At 41.1% G+C, this 25421-nt stretch overlaps 1 protein-coding gene, 1 long non-coding RNA gene and 8 other non-coding genes across 10 annotated transcripts; 8 read left to right on the forward strand and 2 right to left on the reverse strand.

Moving 5' to 3' along the window:
* Window positions 1–2550: 2550 nt before the first annotated feature.
* Window positions 2551–3152, reverse strand: LOC118557331. Its single transcript, XR_004927808.1, has 2 exons — window positions 3046–3152; window positions 2551–2614 (listed from the first exon to the last, which is right to left on the reverse strand). It is a non-coding gene; the product is annotated as an uncharacterized LOC118557331 (long non-coding RNA).
* Window positions 3153–7412: 4260 nt separating this feature from the next.
* On the reverse strand, window positions 7413–8866 carry LOC118557550. Its single transcript, XM_036127713.1, has 8 exons — window positions 8810–8866; window positions 8554–8640; window positions 8283–8456; window positions 8112–8189; window positions 7982–8038; window positions 7804–7869; window positions 7521–7692; window positions 7413–7462 (listed from the first exon to the last, which is right to left on the reverse strand). Exons 2-8 carry the CDS (start codon window positions 8623–8625, stop codon window positions 7413–7415), a joined length of 669 nt encoding a protein of 222 aa, XP_035983606.1. The 5' UTR covers window positions 8626–8640; window positions 8810–8866.
* Window positions 8867–11546: 2680 nt separating this feature from the next.
* On the forward strand, window positions 11547–11628 carry trnal-uag. Its single transcript has one exon. It is a non-coding gene; the product is annotated as a tRNA-Leu (tRNA).
* A 1646-nt stretch (window positions 11629–13274) lies between these two features.
* trnal-uag lies at window positions 13275–13356 on the forward strand. Its single transcript has one exon. It is a non-coding gene; the product is annotated as a tRNA-Leu (tRNA).
* Window positions 13357–15002: 1646 nt separating this feature from the next.
* Window positions 15003–15084, forward strand: trnal-uag. The gene has a single exon. It is a non-coding gene; the product is annotated as a tRNA-Leu (tRNA).
* A 1646-nt stretch (window positions 15085–16730) lies between these two features.
* On the forward strand, window positions 16731–16812 carry trnal-uag. The gene has a single exon. It is a non-coding gene; the product is annotated as a tRNA-Leu (tRNA).
* Window positions 16813–18457: 1645 nt separating this feature from the next.
* Window positions 18458–18539, forward strand: trnal-uag. Its single transcript has one exon. It is a non-coding gene; the product is annotated as a tRNA-Leu (tRNA).
* A 1648-nt stretch (window positions 18540–20187) lies between these two features.
* trnal-uag lies at window positions 20188–20269 on the forward strand. Its single transcript has one exon. It is a non-coding gene; the product is annotated as a tRNA-Leu (tRNA).
* Window positions 20270–21915: 1646 nt separating this feature from the next.
* trnal-uag lies at window positions 21916–21997 on the forward strand. Its single transcript has one exon. It is a non-coding gene; the product is annotated as a tRNA-Leu (tRNA).
* Window positions 21998–25330: 3333 nt separating this feature from the next.
* Window positions 25331–25414, forward strand: trnal-uag. The gene has a single exon. It is a non-coding gene; the product is annotated as a tRNA-Leu (tRNA).
* Window positions 25415–25421: the final 7 nt, after the last annotated feature.

Consider the following 25421-nt stretch of genomic DNA (forward strand, 5'->3'; position numbering starts at 1 on the left):
CCCACCCTTCTGATACTGTTTGATCTGTTTTAAGCGTACCCAATGACACGTCAGAGCTGCCTGGCTGCAGGCACACGGTATCTTTAACAGCTATTTGACATCAGCTCTCCATTAAGAAGCCCACCAAAGCAAATATTTATTTCATGACAGAACATATGTTTCTTGTGCTTGCAAAATGGATGAGGCAGCTGAAACACATCAAGGGTAAAGTCATGTGAAAAAAAAAAAAACACAGGATGAACTCGTTTGTTCCATTTTTATGCTTGTGTAAGTTTTATCTTTGATACCAGAGCGTTTGCTTTTTTGCAGATTTTGTAGGATTTAAATGAAATTTCAAACAAAAAACAGAGCTATCTTCTTTGCAAGCTCAGAAAACCACCTTCCATCATATTCAATGAGCTTATTTTGCCCAATAGTGTTAATAATAGTTTGGGTTGAGGTTGCTCGGATCAGTTTTCCATGATTCACTTAACTGCTTTCAGGAATAAAAAGGGGTTTCTTCATTGCAAAATGTGGCAGGGCTGGCGAGGGGAGATATCAGAGTCAGAATATGCTTGCAGATCATGAAGGAGCCTCCTTCACTCTTCTGTGTGGAAAAGATCAATGCTGCAAGCAACCTTTCATGACATCAACACAGGAAGTCATCAGGACTGTCCACATCACATTTTGTCTTGGCAGAAAATAAAACTTCTCTCCCTTGCAAAGTCCAAAGCAGTTGCTTTGTTGTATGAGTGGGTTAGAGATGTTTAAGAATAATTTTGTTAGCAGTCAGCATTGGTGGGGGCATCAATTTGGGTTGTGCATTTGTTTGTGTTTTCTCATGCACCCCGCTAAATCATCTGGGAAAGCAGGGTCTACAACTGGACTTTTTGCTTCAATAACCTTCTGGATCTTTAAAGGAGCAATAAGTAATACTGACATCTAGTCTTGCAAATCGGAACAACACATACACAATGGCTTCACCACTGAATTTTACCTTCCACAGGATAGCTATATGATGTTGTACTCTGTGCTATTTTTAGTCCGCTTCTCTTATTGGCTTCCATGTTTGCAGGCTGCTGCCCTTTTGCCAAAATAAAATACCAAATGCTTTGCTCTGTTTTGGGACCCCTGGGAACCCTCATATGATTGGCTCAGCAAACAGGAAGTAACCACGGACTAACCTTTTTGCCTTTGCCATCTGGGGGTCATGACGCTGTGCATGCCTAAAATAATATTCAGCGTCTACTCAAAAGTGCATATTAATGGATTTTCACAGCTAAAACTGATAAAAAATATACCTAAGGTTCGCCACTGTCCAAAAAAGGCTGAGTGGATTGGTCATTGTCAGTATTAGCCATTAGGTTGGAAGCCGCTGACCAAACACGAATCGTTAGATATAATCAAACTGAATTATATCCATGTTTAACTTCCAGTCATTGGTGAAAGCCAGCAGGAGTCTGAAAACGATGTGCTGGAAATTAGCCCTTCTCTGTACGGTGAGCCTCGACCGCCCAGTGTAAGACAAGCTTTTTGTAAACGCAGCAGGATTGAACATCTCCGAAAAATGTTGGAGCGCTTTTTCAATAAAGGGATATCTTGATAAACTGAGCAGATCTTTGAGGTTTACAGAGCTACATTCTTTCCTAAGAATATCACAAAAGTTTTTTTTGTGTCACTACTCCGTTATGCCATTCCGCTTCTGTTTGAACAATCTGCCTTGACCTCGCCCTTCAACATTCCTGAAAATCTAAAAGTCCCCCAGACTAGGACATTTCATCCAGGAAAGCATGGGCCCGGTAAATCAAATTTACTCGGGTAAAACATTTGTCAAAATGCACAGGGTCAAAATCCCAGGTAATGGCTGAAAGTCCCTGCAATGGAAAAGTGACTATTGCATTCTTAATCCAGTTCCAAGGTAAGGGGGCATCTCTACACTGCTCCAACAAAGGCGAGAGCATGACATTGTTCATAATAGTTCTAGAGCAAAATGGCTGACCTCTGTGAACTACATGTCTCAGAATCTATGGACCCTGCTCTATCTTTCGAGGTCTACTACTAGCTGAGTTGGTTTTATTCCAAATTGTGTTCACTTTGTAACAAACCAAACCGCCAAGTGGAGAACATTGAGTAGCAAGGAACTCATACTACAACTAATACTCATTATAAAGGTGGCATTCTACCTGAATTCCTGAGAGCTTCTTCTACAAATGTTTAATTAGATTATACAGTATGGCTGAAAAAGAAGGCTGGTTTTGTTCTGGGGACTTCTCTGGATCCCTGGAGATGACTGTGTAATGAAAGATTCTTCATAAAATGAAGAGAATAAAGGACAACGCTGAGCATACAGCAACACAATGTCTTGGGTCAGCAGCTTCTGAAGAACCACCATGATGCTACCTCTGGAACATGAATCTGCAAGAAATATTCAAGTTAGACAAAGTGCCCATTTCACAGAAAGCTTGAGAGAAGTTGACATTTCTGTACCTCTGAGTGATTGTTGACAATTGTGAATAGGCTGTGGTTATTCACTTATCTCAAGTTCACTCGCGCAGACAGTTGTTTTTTTTACCCTCTCTCTTCATGGAGGTGACCAGAGTGCACTTGAATGCTGTCTTTGACATTCTGTTTCGGCCTTTGAGAAGTGATTTTTCACAAGGAGCAAGAAGGTCTCTGAGTTAGAAATCACTGGTTAAAGTGTGTTTTAGTACAAACACTCTCTGTGAAAATAACATCCAAAGCTGGAATAATAGAAGGAAAGTCAGACATGGCTAATGTGTCTCTTCCATCTCAGCTAGAACAGCAGTTATCACAGAAGGAGGTCCTCTAAAACCAAGTTCATGTACCAGGAAATAACATCAGAGTATATACAGACATTTTTAAGTTGAATTTAATACTGTCACAATATTTGTTTAACACAACTTTGGGCTGAAACTGTAGTGGCAACCTTTTGAATTTAAATTAGGGCTAACTGTCATGAATTGGTGGTGAGGGCGAGGACCTAGGCGGCAACGAGTCAGAGACGAGCACATGGTGAAAAAGACTTTAACCTAAAAGAAGACTTACAGGCTCAGGAGTTAACACTGGCTGGGACACAAGAGGATGCAGAACACAGGATCAGGACAGGAGTAACAGGGTTCAACTCAGAGTGACCCAACAACGGGGAAACAAACACACAGAACTTAAATACAGGTGGTAATCAAGGGAACGCAGGTGAGTCCAATTAACTGAAACAAGTCCACAACTCAGAGATCCTGACACTAACTAAATATAATGTAATGGATTAATAATAATATTAATAATAATAATAATATAATGATAATAAATTTAATCTCAGATCATCTGTAATGTTCTTACCTAACTTGTGTAGTAAGTGCAATAATGTTTACCACGCTTACAAATCATTTACATATTACAGTTACTGGATACATACTTTTTTTTGTCTCAATGACAAAACTGAACTACATACAATAATTTGTCTTTTAACCCAAACCCAAGACAAAAAGTAGATCCATTGTGGTGAGAAAGAGTGCACACTATTTCTCCAGTGCTATCTCGAAGAAGAAAGTATGGCAAATTATAAAAAAAACAGAAAAAGTTTCAAAAACCGAAGAAATTACACATTTAGCACATGCACAATTAAAACAGGCACTGGACTCATAAACTGCCCGACACTGAGATGAGATCAGAGATGAATAGAGTGATGGGTGTATAACCTTTATGCACAAATTCAGAGTTCTAAGTATGTCAGCTGTTACCTTTTCCTCTATGGTTTTGTCAATTTGTAACAGTTCAGCTGTTTTGTCTTTGAATCTTCTGATTCAGGATTACCTGACAAATCCATCCATCCATCCATTTTCTAACACGTCTATCCCTATTGGGGATAGATGTGTTAGAAATGACAAAGACTCCTGGATAGGTGTTGAAACGTTTTCAGAAAGAACTGAACGAAAGTCCAGTTCCCTCCGATTTAAGTCTGTTTTATATTCTCCATATATTTTCTTACCTTATTTTTTCTCACAATACCTGTCTGTCGGTAGCTCAACTTTGACTAACTCTGCTCTACCTGTTCTGTGCTCGTGCCCGGCACATTCTCTGGTTGTTTTTGGGGCTAAGTGCAAACGCAGAGCTGGCGGAGAAGCATTTGCACACACATCCTTCAACCTCCTGATTGGCTAATGGTTGCGGAGCTAACCCAACAAATGACCTTATTTGCATAATGAGGATACAGAGAAATGTAAAAAGAACATCTGGAATTAAAAAGGCTTGTTGGAAAAACAAGGTAAACAAAATTCAATAGGGAAATAAGAGACAAAACTGCTAACAAGAAAATTAATAAGACAAGAAGAAACAAGTGCAAACATAAGCAGTAAAATTAAAATCAAGTGCCTAAATAGAAAAGAAAATTAGAAATAAAGAAACGATTTAAACATAAATTAAATTAAATTATTTTTCCTAGTATCAATATAGAGTTTTTAATTTTAGTCCCCTAGAATAGAATAGAAAATAATATTTGTCACCACTGCGACAGACTGGCGACCTGTCCAGGGTGTACCCCGCCTCACGCCCATTGACAGCTGGAGATAGGCACCAGCACCCCTAGCGACCCCACAAGGGATAGACGTGTTATAAAATGGATGGATGGATAGCCCTAAATGTGGTGTGCTTGTCTAGCGAAGCATTAGAGAAGCAGTGCTGTCACTGCTCACATTCTCCAGTGCGCTCAATGTTAGTCTCTTTACAACAGCAAAGGGATTTTGTTGAGATTAACACGAAGATTTTAAGAAATACAAAATAAAACAGCATATAGATATGCTAAAATGTGTTGGTTTAAATAATTTCAATACAAACCTGGTATGAAGCGGTTGAGGTGGAGATGAAAAGACTCCAAGGAAGTTGAGCCTCGGGCACACCTGAACACCGGCAGCCGCACGCCTCCCTTGGTCAGCTCACCAGTTTTGGTGTAGAGAGCGACACCTGCTGGGTCTTGGATGCACTTTACATGTTTTTTCTGGACCACCCAGATGTGCTCCATCCTCTCCTGATCAAACAGAGGAACGCCAAGGGAGTCGTTGCCTTGGGGCCCCATCAGTGCAGCAATCAGCTCCTCCAGCAGCCGGACCGTGGTGTCCACTCCTCGTGTCCTCCGTCGGCAGTGGAGAGCCAACTCGTCCTTGGTCAGATGCTTGTCGACATCTGTGGAAGGGAGTCCCTGGGACCGCAGTTGCTGAGCCTTGGCTTCACGCAGCAGTGCTAAATCAGCCGCATCCCATTCAAAAATGCACGTTGACATGCGTGACATGTAAAATGGGTACAGCTGATGGGCATCGGTGGTGCATCCCAGGGCAAGCCGCCGCATAAAGTGCCAAATATCCAGTCTTACCACAAGCTGTGGAAACCCGCTGAATCTGGCCTGCAGCTTGGTTGTTTCTGCTGCCTCGGCACAGCAACCGCAGTCCACGTAAAGAGCAACAGGGGGATCCACACCAGCCTGCTGGTACCGCTTCACCAGGCCACTCGCCATCCTGTCTAAACCAGCTCCCTCCTGAGCGGTCAGGACGCTGACTAGAATCTGGCCGTGCTCGTTTCCCACGGAGCTCAGCCAGAGAGCCGTTCCCTTTGCAGTCCCAGCAAGCTTCTTTGTGATCTGAAGCACAAGACATGAACAGAGCCACACACAATATGGTTGAGAAATAGCAAAATGCTAAATAACTGAAATGCCAAATGTAGTTAATAGAACCTTATTTTACAGAAAACAAGATTGTTCAACCTTTTTTGTGGAATCCATCTTAAGAATGGTACCATACGTTAAGGTGATGTGGGCCTTGATGTCATCTAGCCTTGTCAAAATGTCCTGGCTGTAGATGTAATGGTTATAAAAAAAGATTCAGAAAGTGAGAAAAAATGTTAGCAAAAGTATATTATAGTATTATCATTTGGAAATGTCATACTCTTTGATGCTTTTAGCACATGGAAGATGTATATTTGAAAGAACACCGTACTTAATGTCTCTAATGGAGTAAGGTTAATGGGAATCAGATGCACTGTTGATCGGGAGATCTGTGATTCTGTGATCGATTATTCCGGTCTGGCAACTCAAAAGCCACAGAATGCTGCAGTTAAAAAATGCATAGGTTAAAACCACTTTAAAATGCATTTTATGTAATGTTACTTTTGTAGCTATGGTTGTGTTTAGCATTTGAAGAGTGTTGCCTTTTCAGAATTTATGTTTTAAGCGTTTATTTGTAGATCTTGTCTCGATTGGTTAAGTCTGAACTGAAAAAAGGGGAAGCGCGTTACTTCTGCTCGTTCATTACGGCATTGGAAACGACAGAAGTAACACCGTGTCCGTGTCGGTTTTTTCATTATTCCCCTTTTCAGGTAAGAGTTTTGACTGTTACAAGTTTTACTAACTATATGTGTGTTTACTAAGTTTGGAAGGTGAGCAGGGAATGTTTGTAATGACTGGAACAGCTTGAGTAAATATGGCTTTGCTTAAAAAGTTATACATAGCTTAGCTTCCTGGTTAGCTGTGTCCCAGGTCATAGTTGCTGCCACTGTTGTGGGGCATAAATGTTTGGGTGCAGTGTGGGGCATTCAGGGAGGATGCATGTTGTGATTTATGAGGACCTTATATTCTTTTGATTAAAACAGAAAGGTTAATGACTGTAATTTTTGTCAGAAAACAGTCCCAATTGACATGACTGATGTATTTTTTCAATGTAGCATATACACGTGGCCTGTATATGGTATTGTTGTCATATAATTTTGTGTAAATATGAAAATATGTACCAGTCTTACTGTGAGGCACAAGGACATTTTGAGTAGCTTACGTGCTGTATTTTTCCTTGTTGTATTATTATTTCTTTATTTATCCATGTAATTTTTTATTTTTTTTAAAAAAAAACATTACGGCATTTGAAACGACAGAAGTAACACCGTGTCTGTGTCGTTTTTTTTTTCATTATTCCCCTTTAACATAGACAGAGAGGAGCCACTTACAGCTGGGGACAACTTCAGGCTCCGGAGGCTCAGGGAACGTCACAGGCAGCAGACCCTGGTGCTGGAGGAAGCCCATACACGCAGTGGTGTACGTCGACACACGTTGCAGCCACTCCTCTGAGTGGTTCTCCCTCAGCTGCTTTAACACCCGTGTGGGGCTGTTGCCCAGGCCCCTCTCCCGCAGAAGCCGAATCACTCGGACGTCACAGGCATACCTTGGTTACAGATAAAGAAATCAGCAAGATTGTACAGCATTCATTTGGATATGGAAAAAGAAAACAGGACAAAATACTCACTTCTGAGTCATGATGACCCGGAATCCTGACCTGTGAGCCAAGTCTAGCTGTTGGAGGACAGCTCGGCTCCAGGACACGTGTGAGCCTTTACATCTCGTACAGATCAGCGTCTCTGTGACCATGATGTAAATGCGGTCAATGTCCAGGACCCGCCGTGCCCTTTTGTGAAGCCCTGCCCCAGTGAGCTGATGCCCACCACACGCAGGGTTGGGGCAGACCACCTTGACCTTCCACAACTTGTACGGCATCCATACAAGCAGTGAATGGGCAAAGAAGCGGTCAGCTCCGGTGGGTAGTACCACAGCTTCAGGTTGTCCTGCAGCTGTGGTTTGTCCTTTGCCCCCATCCTAAACAGTGCTTTTGCAATCCACCGATGGTCCTCAGGTGGGAAGCCCTCTGACCACAAACGGGGCAGCTGTGGAGTGACAGCACACAGCTGCCCCACAGCAAAAAAAGTAAGAAAAGAAGCAATGTATAATCACGCTTTGCTATCAGTAAAAAAATATATCAGTGCAAGAAAACTTACAGATACAGGAGCAACCACCGGTATCTCAGGTATGAGGGCTGGTTCCTCGGTTTGGATGTCTACAGCCTGTGCAAAGTTTCATTATCAGATACTTAATTTGTAAAATAACATTTTATTGTGGCACACATAATGAAGTGTAGAGCACCAGAAGCTCTAGATGAAAAAGGTGATCACTCACTGAGATGGTCGTGCTGACTGCAGAACCAGGCATGTCAGTGTCTTGTGTGACTTGTTTCTGTAAAATAAAGTCTTAAGTAACATTCATAAACAACCCACTTTTCTACAGTAGAATTTTAATTGCAATTTACCTGAGTCACTTTTCTGGCCATGGCCAGATTTGGCTTTGCAGCTGCAAGATGTGACCCACTGAATCTTGGCTTGGTAAACTGAAAAACCATAATCAAAGAAATGTATAATGACGAGCCATTCACCAAAAAAAATCATCATATATTTATGAGTATTAACAACTAAACTAGTACCATTGACAGGTTCATTGGTTGTCGCTGCTTGTGGCCTATAGCTCCATGTGCAGCAGGGGACGTGGGTGAGGTCACAGCAGCCTGGCGAAAACTTGCAGCAGGGGACGTGGGTGAGGTCACAGCAGCCTGGGAAACACTTGCGGTTGATGCCTCTGGTCTTGTAGAAGATGGTTGCTGTTTCAAGACAATTCAAGGCAACAGGAGATACATTAGTGGTCACTTTTGGAGATGATATTTGAACTATACTTCATAACTATTATGGCTACCCAACCTTCTGGATGTGGAATCCACATAAGCATTTCCTGACACCACCAAACAGGGATTTCTGTCCAGGCTGCATCATTGGACATTTCTCAATCTGAAAACAATTGTAGATTTAACTAAATCAGTTAATCTATGTGGTGACATGGTAATTTAATTTCATACTTATCCCATCTTTATTAATGTGTCAAAAGCCAGTTTACGCAGTTAAAATTGGTGACATATTAACTGCTAAAACGGCAGTTAAAAACAATATAGAAACATACCCTTTGATACAGCTCGTGCCACTTCTTTTGTCTCGGTGCAGGTCTGTTTCCCTGCCCTGCAGGCCATGACCTTGTGGCAGCAAAACTCCTCAGTCGTGCCATCCACACAGTGTCTGGCATGGGCTTGTGTGATCTTGATGCCTTAAGTGAATTTTAAAAATAAAAGGAAGCAAGTCAAGCACTTTTGAAACTGTTATTTAAACTAAAAGAATTAAAGTATAACAGCATTATAGGAGTATACTCAATAAATTGGGTGTATTTAATATAATATATAGAAAATAATTCAAAATATGTACACTTCAACTACCTAATCAGATCGCATCTGAGCTGGTTTAGCATTTCCTTGTCTCTGTAAACAGTGAAAGTTATGTTTTATGATAATCAACTTGTAGTTGTCCCAAAACAGCAGACATTTAACTTCTCGGCTGCTGTCTTAGCCAGCAAACGTTTAAAAACTATATTTTTTTGTTAGATAAAAATGATTATATATATATATATATATATATATATATATATATATATATATATATATATATATATATATATATATATATATATTATACTTTTTTTTAATACTCGATGGATTAATGAAAACGCTATCACCACGATATCAGTGGTAACTCACTCTGTAGCTTAGCTTAGCACCGGCTTTGTTACGGTGGTATTACAGGTATAGCAGTTAAAACGTTATATTATAATCATGGTAATATCACAGAGCATTGTAATAAAAGTGCAGATACTTACCATATCGCTAAAAAGACCAACTTCTCTTCTCAACGCCGACTGAATGTATAGCGCTCTGGGAACTTTCCACTCTATGTACCGGAAGCAGCTCCAGCTTAAACGCGATTGGTTAAAAGGTTAAGCCCGCCCGCCCACCCTCAACCTCGAAACGCGATCGGTTGTGGATTTTCATATTTTCAATATTCCTCAGACATTATTGGTCAGTTACTTCAACAGTTTTGCCCAAACTGAACATTACTTAAACACCATTGGCCCTAATGTTCAACCCTTTCCCGGCCGATTCTCCGACGGCAGGCGATTTAGGCTCCAGTCTCTGTGGAGGCGTGGGTTCAAATCCCACCACTGCCATTGTTCCTTGGAATAATAGGGAGTTTCTTTCTGTCACTTAAGACAATGACGGTTGAATAAGCTTCTCACACAGATGGCATAATGTTGGCCAGTCTTTTTCGTTTACATCTGCCAGGAAGTGAACAAACTTCTCAACACATCTTGCCTCTCTCCCTTCTTCTCTCATTTCATCAGCTAGCCCAAAAACGCAAGAAGCAAGCTAAACCTTTCAAGATTCCACTTGGGCTACAGGGAAAGCCGAGTGGTACAGCGGGAGTAGGCTGGGCCCATAACCCAAAACTTGATGCACCTAAACCGCTGTCTAGGTGTTTTGGGTACAAGAAGGCCATGGTGACACGTCGCAGTTGTTTAATCCAAAAACCTTTGTTCTTGCCTTAACTGACCTTTTACACTCCTAAATCCTCACAGAAAGTTTATTAGAATATAGCAAGAGTCTAGCAGTTGATTTTGTATCAAACACAAATAAATGCATCAGGAATTATGTTGTTTTTTTTCTGAAGGAAACATGAAATGAAAGGACATACCAAAATAGTTTTCTTTGTAGTACCTCTTATAAACATTCTTTGAAGTTGTACTTTCCAAATGCAAACACCACTTTTAATTTGTTTGGTTCCGAGTTGCACCCGCTACATGTATCAGTGATTTTTGAAGCATTCTTACAAGTGTATCTTGTAAAATAAATATCTTTTTCACAGCTTACCATTGTTTATGCGAAAAACTACCATATTGAATCCGACAATCAGCCTTAAAAACTTTAGCTGACTTTCGGAGAGGAAAGTCTGACTATAGCTGGTGTTACATTTGATGTTTTCATTGGAAACCGGGATTTCCGACTGCAAATGGAATGCACATTATTCCTGAATATTTTGGCAACCCTCTTGGTGGTAAACCGAGCAGAGCATACCATGAAAGGATTCTAGAAATCCACCATAGAAACTATTGATGCTATTCATGTGCAGGGCTGGATCCACTTGGTAGTGTGGAAAAGTTAGTTTATGGGTATTTAGCTCTAAATGTCAGCGATAGACTGGCGACCTGTCCAGGGTGTACCCCGCCTCACGCCCATTGACAGCTGGAGATAGGCACCAGCACCCCTAGCGACCCCACAAGGGATAGACGTGTTAGAAAATGGATGGATGGATAGCTCTAAATGTGGTGTGCTTGCCTAGCAAAGCTATAGAGAAGTAGTGCTGTCACTGCTCACATTCTCCAGTACACTCAATGTTAGTCCCTTCACAACAGTAAAGGGTTTTTGTTGAGATTAACACAAAGATTTCAAGAAATACAAAATAAAACAGCATATAGATATGCTAAAATGTGTTTTATGTCATCATTTCAAAATGCTTGGTGCGAATACATCTTCTTGACATGTGTGTGGCCTGACCTTATTTTCTTGGTCAAAAATGATTTACCCCAAAGCAGAGGGATTGGCACTCAACCATGGACTTTAACCACCTTTGCCATGTGTTCTGCACAGAAAGGTTTTGAATGAGATCAGTATTAGAGCAGCACGATGAACACATGGCAAATCATTGGTGGTACCATGATTTCCAACCAATTTCAAAAAGCCGCTAAAGGCCAATAATGTTCTTTTGGCTTGTTCAAAGTTTGAGCGAATTGGTGACCGTTTTTTTTTACACTTGTGGGTAGTGTGGCCGAGTGGTCTAAGGCGCTGGATTTAGGCTCCAGTCTCTGTGGAGGCGTGGGTTCAAATCCCACCACTGCCATTGTTCCTTGGAATAACAGGGAGTTTCTTTCTGTCACTTAAGAGAATGACAATTGAATAAGCTTCTCACACAGATGGCATAATGTTGGCCAGTCTTTTTCGTTTACATCTGCCAGGAAGTGAACAAACTTCTCAACACATCTTGCCTCTCTCCCTTCTTCTCTCATTTCATCAGCTAGCCCAAAAACGCAAGAAGCAAGCTAAACCTTTCAAGATTCCACTTGGGCTACAGGGAAAGCCGAGTGGTACAGCGGGAGTAGGCTGGGCCCATAACCCAAAACTTGATGCACCTAAACCGCTGTCTAGGTGTTTTGGGTACAAGAAGGCCATGGTGACACGTCGCAGTTGTTTAATCCAAAAACCTTTGTTCTTGCCTTAACTGACCTTTTACACTCCTAAATCCTCACAGAAAGTTTATTAGAATATAGCAAGAGTCTAGCAGTTGATTTTGTATCAAACACAAATAAATGCATCAGGAATTATGTTGTTTTTTTTCTGAAGGAAACATGAAATGAAAGGACATACCAAAATAGTTTTCTTTGTAGTACCTCTTATAAACATTCTTTGAAGTTGTACTTTCCAAATGCAAACACCACTTTTAATTTGTTTGGTTCCGAGTTGCACCCGCTACATGTATCAGTGATTTTTGAAGCATTCTTACAAGTGTATCTTGTAAAATAAATATCTTTTTCACAGCTTACCATTGTTTATGCGAAAAACTACCATATTGAATCCGACAATCAGCCTTAAAAACTTTAGCTGACTTTCGGAGAGGAAAGTCTGACTATAGCTGGTGTTACATTTGATGTTTTCATCGGAAACCGGGATTTCCGACTGCAAATGGAATGCACATTATTCCTGAATATTTTGGCAACCCTCTTGGTGGTAAACCGAGCAGAGCATACCATGAAAGGATTCTAGAAATCCACCATAGAAACTATTGATGCTATTCATGTGCAGGGCTGGATCCACTTGGTAGTGTGGAAAAGTTAGTTTATGGGTATTTAGCTCTAAATGTCAGCGATAGACTGGCGACCTGTCCAGGGTGTACCCCGCCTCACGCCCATTGACAGCTGGAGATAGGCACCAGCACCCCTAGCGACCCCACAAGGGATAGACGTGTTAGAAAATGGATGGATGGATAGCTCTAAATGTGGTGTGCTTGCCTAGCAAAGCTATAGAGAAGTAGTGCTGTCACTGCTCACATTCTCCAGTGCACTCAATGTTAGTCCCTTCACAACAGTAAAGGGTTTTTGTTGAGATTAACACAAAGATTTCAAGAAATACAAAATAAAACAGCATATAGATATGCTAAAATGTGTTTTATGTCATCATTTCAAAATGCTTGGTGCGAATACATCTTCTTGACATGTGTGTGGCCTGACCTTATTTTCTTGGTCAAAAATGATTTACCCCAAAGCAGAGGGATTGGCACTCAACCATGGACTTTAACCACCTTTGCCATGTGTTCTGCACAGAAAGGTTTTGAATGAGATCAGTATTAGAGCAGCACGATGAACACATGGCAAATCATTGGTGGTACCATGATTTCCAACCAATTTCAAAAAGCCGCTAAAGGCCAATAATGTTCTTTTGGCTTGTTCAAAGTTTGAGCGAATTGGTGACCGTTTTTTTTTTACACTTGTGGGTAGTGTGGCCGAGTGGTCTAAGGCGCTGGATTTAGGCTCCAGTCTCTGTGGAGGCGTGGGTTCAAATCCCACCACTGCCATTGTTCCTTGGAATAACAGGGAGTTTCTTTCTGTCACTTAAGAGAATGACAATTGAATAAGCTTCTCACACAGATGGCATAATGTTGGCCAGTCTTTTTCGTTTACATCTGCCAGGAAGTGAACAAACTTCTCAACACATCTTGCCTCTCTCCCTTCTTCTCTCATTTCATCAGCTAGCCCAAAAACGCAAGAAGCAAGCTAAACCTTTCAAGATTCCACTTGGGCTACAGGGAAAGCCGAGTGGTACAGCGGGAGTAGGCTGGGCCCATAACCCAAAACTTGATGCACCTAAACCGCTGTCTAGGTGTTTTGGGTACAAGAAGGCCATGGTGACACGTCGCAGTTGTTTAATCCAAAAACCTTTGTTCTTGCCTTAACTGACCTTTTACACTCCTAAATCCTCACAGAAAGTTTATTAGAATATAGCAAGAGTCTAGCAGTTGATTTTGTATCAAACACAAATAAATGCATCAGGAATTATGTTGTTTTTTTTCTGAAGGAAACATGAAATGAAAGGACATACCAAAATAGTTTTCTTTGTAGTACCTCTTATAAACATTCTTTGAAGTTGTACTTTCCAAATGCAAACACCACTTTTAATTTGTTTGGTTCCGAGTTGCACCCGCTACATGTATCAGTGATTTTTGAAGCATTCTTACAAGTGTATCTTGTAAAATAAATATCTTTTTCACAGCTTACCATTGTTTATGCGAAAAACTACCATATTGAATCCGACAATCAGCCTTAAAAACTTTAGCTGACTTTCGGAGAGGAAAGTCTGACTATAGCTGGTGTTACATTTGATGTTTTCATCGGAAACCGGGATTTCCGACTGCAAATGGAATGCACATTATTCCTGAATATTTTGGCAACCCTCTTGGTGGTAAACCGAGCAGAGCATACCATGAAAGGATTCTAGAAATCCACCATAGAAACTATTGATGCTATTCATGTGCAGGGCTGGATCCACTTGGTAGTGTGGAAAAGTTAGTTTATGGGTATTTAGCTCTAAATGTCAGCGATAGACTGGCGACCTGTCCAGGGTGTACCCCGCCTCACGCCCATTGACAGCTGGAGATAGGCACCAGCACCCCTAGCGACCCCACAAGGGATAGACGTGTTAGAAAATGGATGGATGGATAGCTCTAAATGTGGTGTGCTTGCCTAGCAAAGCTATAGAGAAGTAGTGCTGTCACTGCTCACATTCTCCAGTGCACTCAATGTTAGTCCCTTCACAACAGTAAAGGGTTTTTGTTGAGATTAACACAAAGATTTCAAGAAATACAAAATAAAACAGCATATAGATATGCTAAAATGTGTTTTATGTCATCATTTCAAAATGCTTGGTGCGAATACATCTTCTTGACATGTGTGTGGCCTGACCTTATTTTCTTGGTCAAAAATGATTTACCCCAAAGCAGAGGGATTGGCACTCAACCATGGACTTTAACCACCTTTGCCATGTGTTCTGCACAGAAAGGTTTTGAATGAGATCAGTATTAGAGCAGCACGATGAACACTTGGCAAATCATTGGTGGTACCATGATTTCCAACCAATTTCAAAAAGCCGCTAAAGGCCAATAATGTTCTTTTGGCTTGTTCAAAGTTTGAGCGAATTGGTGACCGTTTTTTTTTTACACTTGTGGGTAGTGTGGCCGAGTGGTCTAAGGCGCTGGATTTAGGCTCCAGTCTCTGTGGAGGCGTGGGTTCAAATCCCACCACTGCCATTGTTCCTTGGAATAACAGGGAGTTTCTTTCTGTCACTTAAGAGAATGACAATTGAATAAGCTTCTCACACAGATGGCATAATGTTGGCCAGTCTTTTTCGTTTACATCTGCCAGGAAGTGAACAAACTTCTCAACACATCTTGCCTCTCTCCCTTCTTCTCTCATTTCATCAGCTAGCCCAAAAACGCAAGAAGCAAGCTAAACCTTTCAAGATTCCACTTGGGCTACAGGGAAAGCCGAGTGGTACAGCGGGAGTAGGCTGGGCCCATAACCCAAAACTTGATGCACCTAAACCGCTGTCTAGGTGTTTTGGGTACAAGAAGGCCATGGTGACACGTCGCAGTTGTTTAATCCAAAAACCTTTGTTCTTGCCTTAACTGACCTTTTACACTCCTAAATCCTCACAGAAAGTTTATTAGAATATAGCAAGAGTCTAACAGTTGATTTTGTATCAAACACAAATAAATGCATCAGGAATTATGTTGTTTTTTTTCTGAAGGAAACATGAAATGAAAGGACATACCAAAATAGTTTTCTTTGTAGTACCTCTTATAAACATTCTTTGAAGTTGTACTTTCCAAATGCAAACACCACTTTTAATTTGTTTGGTTCCGAGTTGCACCCGCTACATGTATCAGTGATTTTTGAAGCATTCTTACAAGTGTATCTTGTAAAATAAATATCTTTTTCACAGCTTACCATTGTTTATGCGAAAAACTACCATATTGAATCCGACAATCAGCCTTAAAAACTTTAGCTGACTTTCGGAGAGGAAAGTCTGACTATAGCTGGTGTTACATTTGATGTTTTCATCGGAAACCGGGATTTCCGACTGCAAATGGAATGCACATTATTCCTGAATATTTTGGCAACCCTCTTGGTGGTAAACCGAGCAGAGCATACCATGAAAGGATTCTAGAAATCCACCATAGAAACTATTGATGCTATTCATGTGCAGGGCTGGATCCACTTGGTAGTATAGAAAAGTTAGTTTAAGGGTATTTAGCTCTAAATGTCAGCGATAGACTGGCGACCTGTCCAGGGTGTACCCCGCCTCACGCCCATTGACAGCTGGAGATAGGCACCAGCACCCCTAGCGACCCCACAAGGGATAGACGTGTTAGAAAATGGATGGATGGATAGCCCTAAATGTGGTGTGCTTGCCTAGCGAAGCATTAGAGAAGTAGTGCTGTCACTGCTCACATTCTCCAGTGCACTCAATGTTAGTCCCTTCACAACAGTAAAGGGATTTTGTTGAGATTAACATGAAGATTTCAAGAAATACAAAATAAAACAGCATATAGATATGCTAAAATGTGTTTTATGTCCTCATTTAAAAATGCTCGGTTGGAATACATCTTCTTGACATGTGTGTGGCCTGACCTTATTTTCTTGGTCAAAAATGATTTACCCCAAAGCAGAGGGATTGGCACTCAACCATGGACTTTAACCGCCTTTGCCATGTGTTCTGCACAGAAAGGTTTTGAATGAGATCAGTATTAGAGCAGCACGATGAACACATGGCAAATCATTGGTGGTACCATGATTTCCAACCAATTTCAAAAAGCCGCTAAAGGCCAATAATGTTCTTTTGGCTTGTTCAAAGTTTGAGCGAATTGGTGACCGTTTTTTTTTTACACTTGTGGGTAGTGTGGCCGAGTGGTCTAAGGCGCTGGATTTAGGCTCCAGTCTCTGTGGAGGCGTGGGTTCAAATCCCACCACTGCCATTGTTCCTTGGAATAACAGGGAGTTTCTTTCTGTCACTTAAGAGAATGACAATTGAATAAGCTTCTCACACAGATGGCATAATGTTGGCCAGTCTTTTTCGTTTACATCTGCCAGGAAGTGAACAAACTTCTCAACACATCTTGCCTCTCTCCCTTCTTCTCTCATTTCATCAGCTAGCCCAAAAACGCAAGAAGCAAGCTAAACCTTTCAAGATTCCACTTGGGCTACAGGGAAAGCCGAGTGGTACAGCGGGAGTAGGCTGGGCCCATAACCCAAAACTTGATGCACCTAAACCGCTGTCTAGGTGTTTTGGGTACAAGAAGGCCATGGTGACACGTCGCAGTTGTTTAATCCAAAAACCTTTGTTCTTGCCTTAACTGACCTTTTACACTCCTAAATCCTCACAGAAAGTTTATTAGAATATAGCAAGAGTCTAACAGTTGATTTTGTATCAAACACAAATAAATGCATCAGGAATTATGTTGTTTTTTTTCTGAAGGAAACATGAAATGAAAGGACATACCAAAATAGTTTTCTTTGTAGTACCTCTTATAAACATTCTTTGAAGTTGTACTTTCCAAATGCAAACACCACTTTTAATTTGTTTGGTTCCGAGTTGCACCCGCTACATGTATCAGTGATTTTTGAAGCATTCTTACAAGTGTATCTTGTAAAATAAATATCTTTTTCACAGCTTACCATTGTTTATGCGAAAAACTACCATATTGAATCCGACAATCAGCCTTAAAACTTTAGCTGACTTTCGGAGAGGAAAGTCTGACTATAGCTGGTGTTACATTTGATGTTTTCATCGGAAACCGGGATTTCCGACTGCAAATGGAATGCACATTATTCCTGAATATTTTGGCAACCCTCTTGGTGGTAAACCGAGCAGAGCATACCATGAAAGGATTCTAGAAATCCACCATAGAAACTATTGATGCTATTCATGTGCAGGGCTGGATCCACTTGGTAGTGTAGAAAAGTTAGTTTAAGGGTATTTAGCTCTAAATGTCAGCGATAGACTGGCGACCTGTCCAGGGTGTACCCCGCCTCACGCCCATTGACAGCTGGAGATAGGCACCAGCACCCCTAGCGACCCCACAAGGGATAGACGTGTTAGAAAATGGATGGATGGATAGCCCTAAATGTGGTGTGCTTGCCTAGCGAAGCATTAGAGAAGTAGTGCTGTCACTGCTCACATTCTCCAGTGCACTCAATGTTAGTCCCTTCACAACAGTAAAGGGATTTTGTTGAGATTAACATGAAGATTTCAAGAAATACAAAATAAAACAGCATATAGATATGCTAAAATGTGTTTTATGTCCTCATTTAAAAATGCTCGGTTGGAATACATCTTCTTGACATGTGTGTGGCCTGACCTTATTTTCTTGGTCAAAAATGATTTACCCCAAAGCAGAGGGATTGGCACTCAACCATGGACTTTAACCACCTTTGCCATGTGTTCTGCACAGAAAGGTTTTGAATGAGATCAGTATTAGAGCAGCACGATGAACACATGGCAAATCATTGGTGGTACCATGATTTCCAACCAATTTCAAAAAGCCGCTAAAGGCCAATAATGTTCTTTTGGCTTGTTCAAAGTTTGAGCGAATTGGTGACCGTTTTTTTTTTACACTTGTGGGTAGTGTGGCCGAGTGGTCTAAGGCGCTGGATTTAGGCTCCAGTCTCTGTGGAGGCGTGGGTTCAAATCCCACCACTGCCATTGTTCCTTGGAATAACAGGGAGTTTCTTTCTGTCACTTAAGAGAATGACAATTGAATAAGCTTCTCACACAGATGGCATAATGTTGGCCAGTCTTTTTCGTTTACATCTGCCAGGAAGTGAACAAACTTCTCAACACATCTTGCCTCTCTCCCTTCTTCTCTCATTTCATCAGCTAGCCCAAAAACGCAAGAAGCAAGCTAAACCTTTCAAGATTCCACTTGGGCTACAGGGAAAGCCGAGTGGTACAGCGGGAGTAGGCTGGGCCCATAACCCAAAACTTGATGCACCTAAACCGCTGTCTAGGTGTTTTGGGTACAAGAAGGCCATGGTGACACGTCGCAGTTGTTTAATCCAAAAACCTTTGTTCTTGCCTTAACTGACCTTTTACACTCCTAAATCCTCACAGAAAGTTTATTAGAATATAGCAAGAGTCTAGCAGTTGATTTTGTATCAAACACAAATAAATGCATCAGGAATTATGTTGTTTTTTTTCTGAAGGAAACATGAAATGAAAGGACATACCAAAATAGTTTTCTTTGTAGTACCTCTTATAAACATTCTTTGAAGTTGTACTTTCCAAATGCAAACACCACTTTTAATTTGTTTGGTTCCGAGTTGCACCCGCTACATGTATCAGTGATTTTTGAAGCATTCTTACAAGTGTATCTTGTAAAATAAATATCTTTTTCACAGCTTACCATTGTTTATGCGAAAAACTACCATATTGAATCCGACAATCAGCCTAAAAAAAACTTTAGCTGACTTTCGGAGAGGAAAGTCTGACTATAGCTGGTGTTACATTTGATGTTTTCATCGGAAACCGGGATTTCCGACTGCAAATGGAATGCACATTATTCCTGAATATTTTGGCAACCCTCTTGGTGGTAAACCGAGCAGAGCATACCATGAAAGGATTCTAGAAATCCACCATAGAAACTATTGATGCTATTCATGTGCAGGGCTGGATCCACTTGGTAGTGTGGAAAAGTTAGTTTATGGGTATTTAGCTCTAAATGTCAGCGATAGACTGGCGACCTGTCCAGGGTGTACCCCGCCTCACGCCCATTGACAGCTGGAGATAGGCACCAGCACCCCTAGCGACCCCACAAGGGATAGACGTGTTAGAAAATGGATGGATGGATAGCTCTAAATGTGGTGTGCTTGCCTAGCAAAGCTATAGAGAAGTAGTGCTGTCACTGCTCACATTCTCCAGTGCACTCAATGTTAGTCCCTTCACAACAGTAAAGGGTTTTTGTTGAGATTAACACAAAGATTTCAAGAAATACAAAATAAAACAGCATATAGATATGCTAAAATGTGTTTTATGTCATCATTTCAAAATGCTTGGTGCGAATACATCTTCTTGACATGTGTGTGGCCTGACCTTATTTTCTTGGTCAAAAATGATTTACCCCAAAGCAGAGGGATTGGCACTCAACCATGGACTTTAACCACCTTTGCCATGTGTTCTGCACAGAAAGGTTTTGAATGAGATCAGTATTAGAGCAGCACGATGAACACATGGCAAATCATTGGTGGTACCATGATTTCCAACCAATTTCAAAAAGCCGCTAAAGGCCAATAATGTTCTTTTGGCTTGTTCAAAGTTTGAGCGAATTGGTGACCGTTTTTTTTTTACACTTGTGGGTAGTGTGGCCGAGTGGTCTAAGGCGCTGGATTTAGGCTCCAGTCTCTGTGGAGGCGTGGGTTCAAATCCCACCACTGCCATTGTTCCTTGGAATAACAGGGAGTTTCTTTCTGTCACTTAAGAGAATGACAATTGAATAAGCTTCTCACACAGATGGCATAATGTTGGCCAGTCTTTTTCGTTTACATCTGCCAGGAAGTGAACAAACTTCTCAACACATCTTGCCTCTCTCCCTTCTTCTCTCATTTCATCAGCTAGCCCAAAAACGCAAGAAGCAAGCTAAACCTTTCAAGATTCCACTTGGGCTACAGGGAAAGCCGAGTGGTACAGCGGGAGTAGGCTGGGCCCATAACCCAAAACTTGATGCACCTAAACCGCTGTCTAGGTGTTTTGGGTACAAGAAGGCCATGGTGACACGTCGCAGTTGTTTAATCCAAAAACCTTTGTTCTTGCCTTAAACTGACCTTTTACACTCCTAAATCCTCACAGAAAGTTTATTAGAATATAGCAAGAGTCTAACAGTTGATTTTGTATCAAACACAAATAAATGCATCAGGAATTATGTTGTTTTTTTTCTGAAGGAAACATGAAATGAAAGGACATACCAAAATAGTTTTCTTTGTAGTACCTCTTATAAACATTCTTTGAAGTTGTACTTTCCAAATGCAAACACCACTTTTAATTTGTTGGTTCCGAGTTGCACCCGCTACATGTATCAGTGATTTTTGAAGCATTCTTACAAGTGTATCTTGTAAAATAAATATCTTTTTCACAGCTTACCATTGTTTATGCGAAAAACTACCATATTGAATCCGACAATCAGCCTAAAAAAAACTTTAGCTGACTTTCGGAGAGGAAAGTCTGACTATAGCTGGTGTTACATTTGATGTTTTCATCGGAAACCGGGATTTCCGACTGCAAATGGAATGCACATTATTCCTGAATATTTTGGCAACCCTCTTGGTGGTAAACCGAGCAGAGCATACCATGAAAGGATTCTAGAAATCCACCATAGAAACTATTGATGCTATTCATGTGCAGGGCTGGATCCACTTGGTAGTGTAGAAAAGTTAGTTTAAGGGTATTTAGCTCTAAATGTCAGCGATAGACTGGCGACCTGTCCAGGGTGTACCCCGCCTCACGCCCATTGACAGCTGGAGATAGGCACCAGCACCCCTAGCGACCCCACAAGGGATAGGACGTGTTAGAAAATGGATGGATGGATAGCCCTAAATGTGGTGTGCTTGCCTAGCGAAGCTATAGAGAAGTAGTGCCTGTCACTGCTCACATTCTCAGTGCACTCAATGTTAGTCCCTTCACAACAGTAAGGGATTTTGTTGAGATTAACATGAAGATTTCAAGAAATACAAAATAAAACAGCATATAGATATGCTAAAATGTGTTTTATGTCCTCATTTAAAAATGCTCGGTTGGAATACATCTTCTTGACATGTGTGTGGCCTGACCTTATTTTCTTGGTCAAAAAATGATTTACCCCAAAGCAGAGGGATTGGCACTCAACCATGGACTTTAACCACCTTTGCCATGTGTTCTGCACAGAAAGGTTTTTGAATGAGATCAGTATTAGAGCAGCACGATGAACACATGCAAATCATTGGTGGTACCATGATTCCAACCAATTTCAAAAAGCCGCTAAAGGCCAATAATGTTCTTTTGGCTTGTTCAAAGTTTGAGCGAATTGGTGACCGTTTTTTTTACACTTGTGGGTAGTGTGGCCGAGTGGTCTAAGGCGCTGGATTTAGGCTCCAGTCTCTGTGGAGGCGTGGGTTCAAATCCCACCACTGCCATTGTTCCTTGGAATAACAGGGAGTTTCTTTCTGTCACTTAAGAGAATGACAATTGAATAAGCTTCTCACACAGATGGCATAATGTTGGCCAGTCTTTTTTCGTTTACATCTGCCAGGAAGTGAACAAACTTCTCAACACATCTTCCTCTCTCCCTTCTTTCTTCATTTCATCAGCTAGCCCAAAAACGCAAGAAGCAAGCTAAACCTTTCAAGATTCCACTTGGGCTACAGGGAAGCCGAGTGGTACAGCGGGAGTAGGCTGGGCCCATAACCCAAAACTTGATGCACCTAAACCGCTGTCTAGGTGTTTGGGTACAAGAAGGCCATGGTGACACGTCGCAGTTGTTTAATCCAAAAACCTTTGTTCTTGCCTTAACTGACCTTTTACACTCCTAAATCCTCACAGAAAGTTTATTAGAATATAGCAAGAGTCTAACAGTTGATTTTGTATCAAACACAAATAAATGCATCAGGAATATGTTGTTTTTTTTCTGAAGGAAACATGAAATGAAAGGACATACCAAAATAGTTTTTCTTTGTAGTACCTCTTATAACATTCTTTGAAGTTGTACTTTCCAAATGCAAACACCACTTTTAATTTGTTTGGTTCCGAGTTGCACCCGCTACATGTATCAGTGATTTTTGAAGCATTCTTACAAGTGTATCTTGTAAAATAATATCTTTTCACAGCTTACCATTGTTTATGCGAAAAACTACCATATTGAATCCGACAATCAGCCTTAAAAACTTTAGCTGACTTCGGAGAGGAAATCTGACTATAGCTGGTGTTACATTGATGTTTTCATCGGAAACCGGGATTTTCCGACTGCAAATGGAATGCACATTATTCCTGAATATTTTGGCAACCCTCTGGTGGTAAACCGAGCAGAGCATACCATGAAAGGATTCTAGAAATCCACCATAGAAACTATGATCTATTCATGTGCAGGGCTGGATCCACTTGGTAGTGTAGGAAAAGTAGTTTTAAGGGTATTTAGCTCTAAATGTCAGCGATAGACTGGCGACCTGTCCAGGTGTACCCCGCCTCACGCCCATTGACAGCTGGAGATAGGCACCAGCACCCCTAGCGACCCACAAGGGATAGACGTGTTAGAAAATGGATGGATGGATAGCCCTAAATGTGGTGTGCTTGCCTAGCGAAAGCATTAGAGAAGTAGTGCTGTCACTGCTCACATTCTCCAGTGCACTCAATGTTAGTCCCTTCACAACAGTAAAGGGTTTTTGTTGAGATTAACAAAAAGATTTCAAGAAATACAAAATAAAACAGCATATAGATATGCTAAAATGTGTTTATGTCATCATTCAAAAATGCTGGTGCGAATACATCTTCTTGACATGTGTGTGGCCTGACCTTATTTTCTTGGTCAAAAATGATTTACCCAAAGCAGAGGGATTGGCACTCAACCATGGACTTTAACCACCTTGCCATGTGTTCTGCACAGAAAGGTTTTGAATGAGATCAGTATTAGAGCAGCACGATGAACACATGGCAAATCATTGGTGGTACCATGATTCCAACCAATTTCAAAAAGCCGCTAAAGGCCAATAATGTTCTTTGGCTTGTTCAAAGTTTGAGCGAATTGGTGACCGTTTTTTTTTACACTTGTGGGTAGTGTGGCCGAGTGGTCTAGGCGGCTGGATTTAGGCTCCAGTCTCTGTGGAGGCGTGGTTCAAATCCCACCACGCCATGTTCTTGGAATAACAGGGAGTTTCTTTCTGTCACTTAAGAGAATGACAATTGAATAAGCTTCTCACACAGATGGCAAATGTTGGGCCAGTCTTTTTCGTTTACATCTGCCAGGAAGTGAACAAACTTCTCAACACATCTTGCCTCTCTCTTCTTCTCTCATTTCATCAGCTAGCCCAAAAACGCAAGAAGCAAGCTAAACCTTTCAGATTCCACTTGGGCTACAGGGAAAGCCGAGTGGTACAGCGGGAGTAGGCTGGGCCCATAACCCAAAACTTGATGCACCTAAACCGCTGTCTAGGTGTTTGGGTACAAGAAGGCCATGGTGACACGTCGCAGTTGTTTAATCCAAAAACCTTGTTCTTGCCTTAACTGACCTTTTACACTCCTAAATCCTCACAGAAAGTTATTAGATATAGCAAGAGTCTAGCAGTTGATTTGTATCGAACACAAATAAATGCATCAGGAATATTGTGTTTTTTTTCTGAAGGAAACATGAAATGAAAGGACATACCAAAATAGTTTCTTTGTAGTACCTCTTATAAACATTTCTTTGAAGTTGTACTTTCCAAATGCCAACACCACTTTTAATTTGTTTGGTTCCGAGTGCACCCGCTACATGTATCAGTGATTTTTGAACATTCTTACAAGGTATCTTGTAAATAAATATCTTTTTCACAGCTTACCATTGTTTATGCGAAAAACTACCATATTGAATCCGACAATCAGCCTTAAAAACTTTAGCTGACTTTCGGAGAGGAAAGTCTGACTATAGCTGGTGTTACATTTGATGTTTTCATCGGAAACCGGGATTTCCGACTGCAAATGGAATGCACATTATTCCTGAATATTTTGGCAACCCTCTTGGTGGTAAAACCGAGCAGAGCATACCATGAAAGGATTCTAGAAATCCACCATAGAAACTATTGATGCTATTCATGTGCAGGGCTGGATCACTTGGTAGTGTGGAAAAGTTAGTTTATGGGTATTTAGCTCTAAATGTCAGCGATAGACTGGCGACCTGTCCAGGGTGTACCCGCCTCACGCCCATTGACAGCTGGAGATAGGCACCAGCACCCTAGCGACCCCACAAGGGATAGACGTGTTAGAAAATGGATGGATGGATACTCTAAATGTGGTGTGCTTGCCTAGCAAAGCTATAGAGAAGTAGTGCTGTCACTGCTCACATTCTCCAGTGCACTCAATGTTAGTCCCTTCACAACAGTAAAGGGTTTTTGTTGAGATTAACACAAGATTTCAAGAAATACAAAATAAAACAGCATATAGATATGCTAAAATGTGTTTTATGTCATCATTTCAAAATGCTTGGTGCGAATACATCTTCTTGACATGTGTGTGGCCTGACCTTATTTCTTGGTCAAAAATGATTTACCCCAAAGCAGAGGGATTGGCACTCAACCATGGACTTTAACCACCTTTGCATGTGTTCTGCACAGAAAGGTTTGAATGAGATCAGTATTAGAGCAGCACGATGAACACATGGCAAATCATTGGTGGTTACCATGATTTCCAACCAATTTCAAAAAGCCGCTAAAGGCCAATAATGTTCTTTTGGCTTGTTCAAAGTTTGAGCGAATTGGTGACCGTTTTTTTTTACACTTGTGGGTAGTGTGGCCGAGTGGTCTAAGGCGCTGGATTTAGGCTCCAGTCTCTGTGGAGGCGTGGGTTTCAAAATCCCACCACTGCCATTGTTCC

The sequence above is a fragment of the Fundulus heteroclitus genome, chromosome 23 (assembly GCF_011125445.2).
Source record: "Fundulus heteroclitus isolate FHET01 chromosome 23, MU-UCD_Fhet_4.1, whole genome shotgun sequence".
NCBI classification, from domain to species: domain Eukaryota; kingdom Metazoa; phylum Chordata; class Actinopteri; order Cyprinodontiformes; family Fundulidae; genus Fundulus; species Fundulus heteroclitus.

What these genes read in the sequence shown, in the direction of transcription:
- LOC118557550 (XM_036127713.1), bottom strand. Translation starts at nt 8,625, where the DNA reads ATGATGCAGCCTGGACAGAAATCCCTGTTTGGTGGTGTCAGGAAATGC. An exon ending in GTGGATTCCACATCCAGAAG is followed by an intron (nt 8,457 to 8,553) that starts GTTGGGTAGCCA and finishes GTCTTGAAACAG; the next exon opens with CAACCATCTTCTACAAGACC. An exon ending in AACCAATGAACCTGTCAATG is followed by an intron (nt 8,190 to 8,282) that starts GTACTAGTTTAG and finishes ATGGTTTTTCAG; the next exon opens with TTTACCAAGCCAAGATTCAG.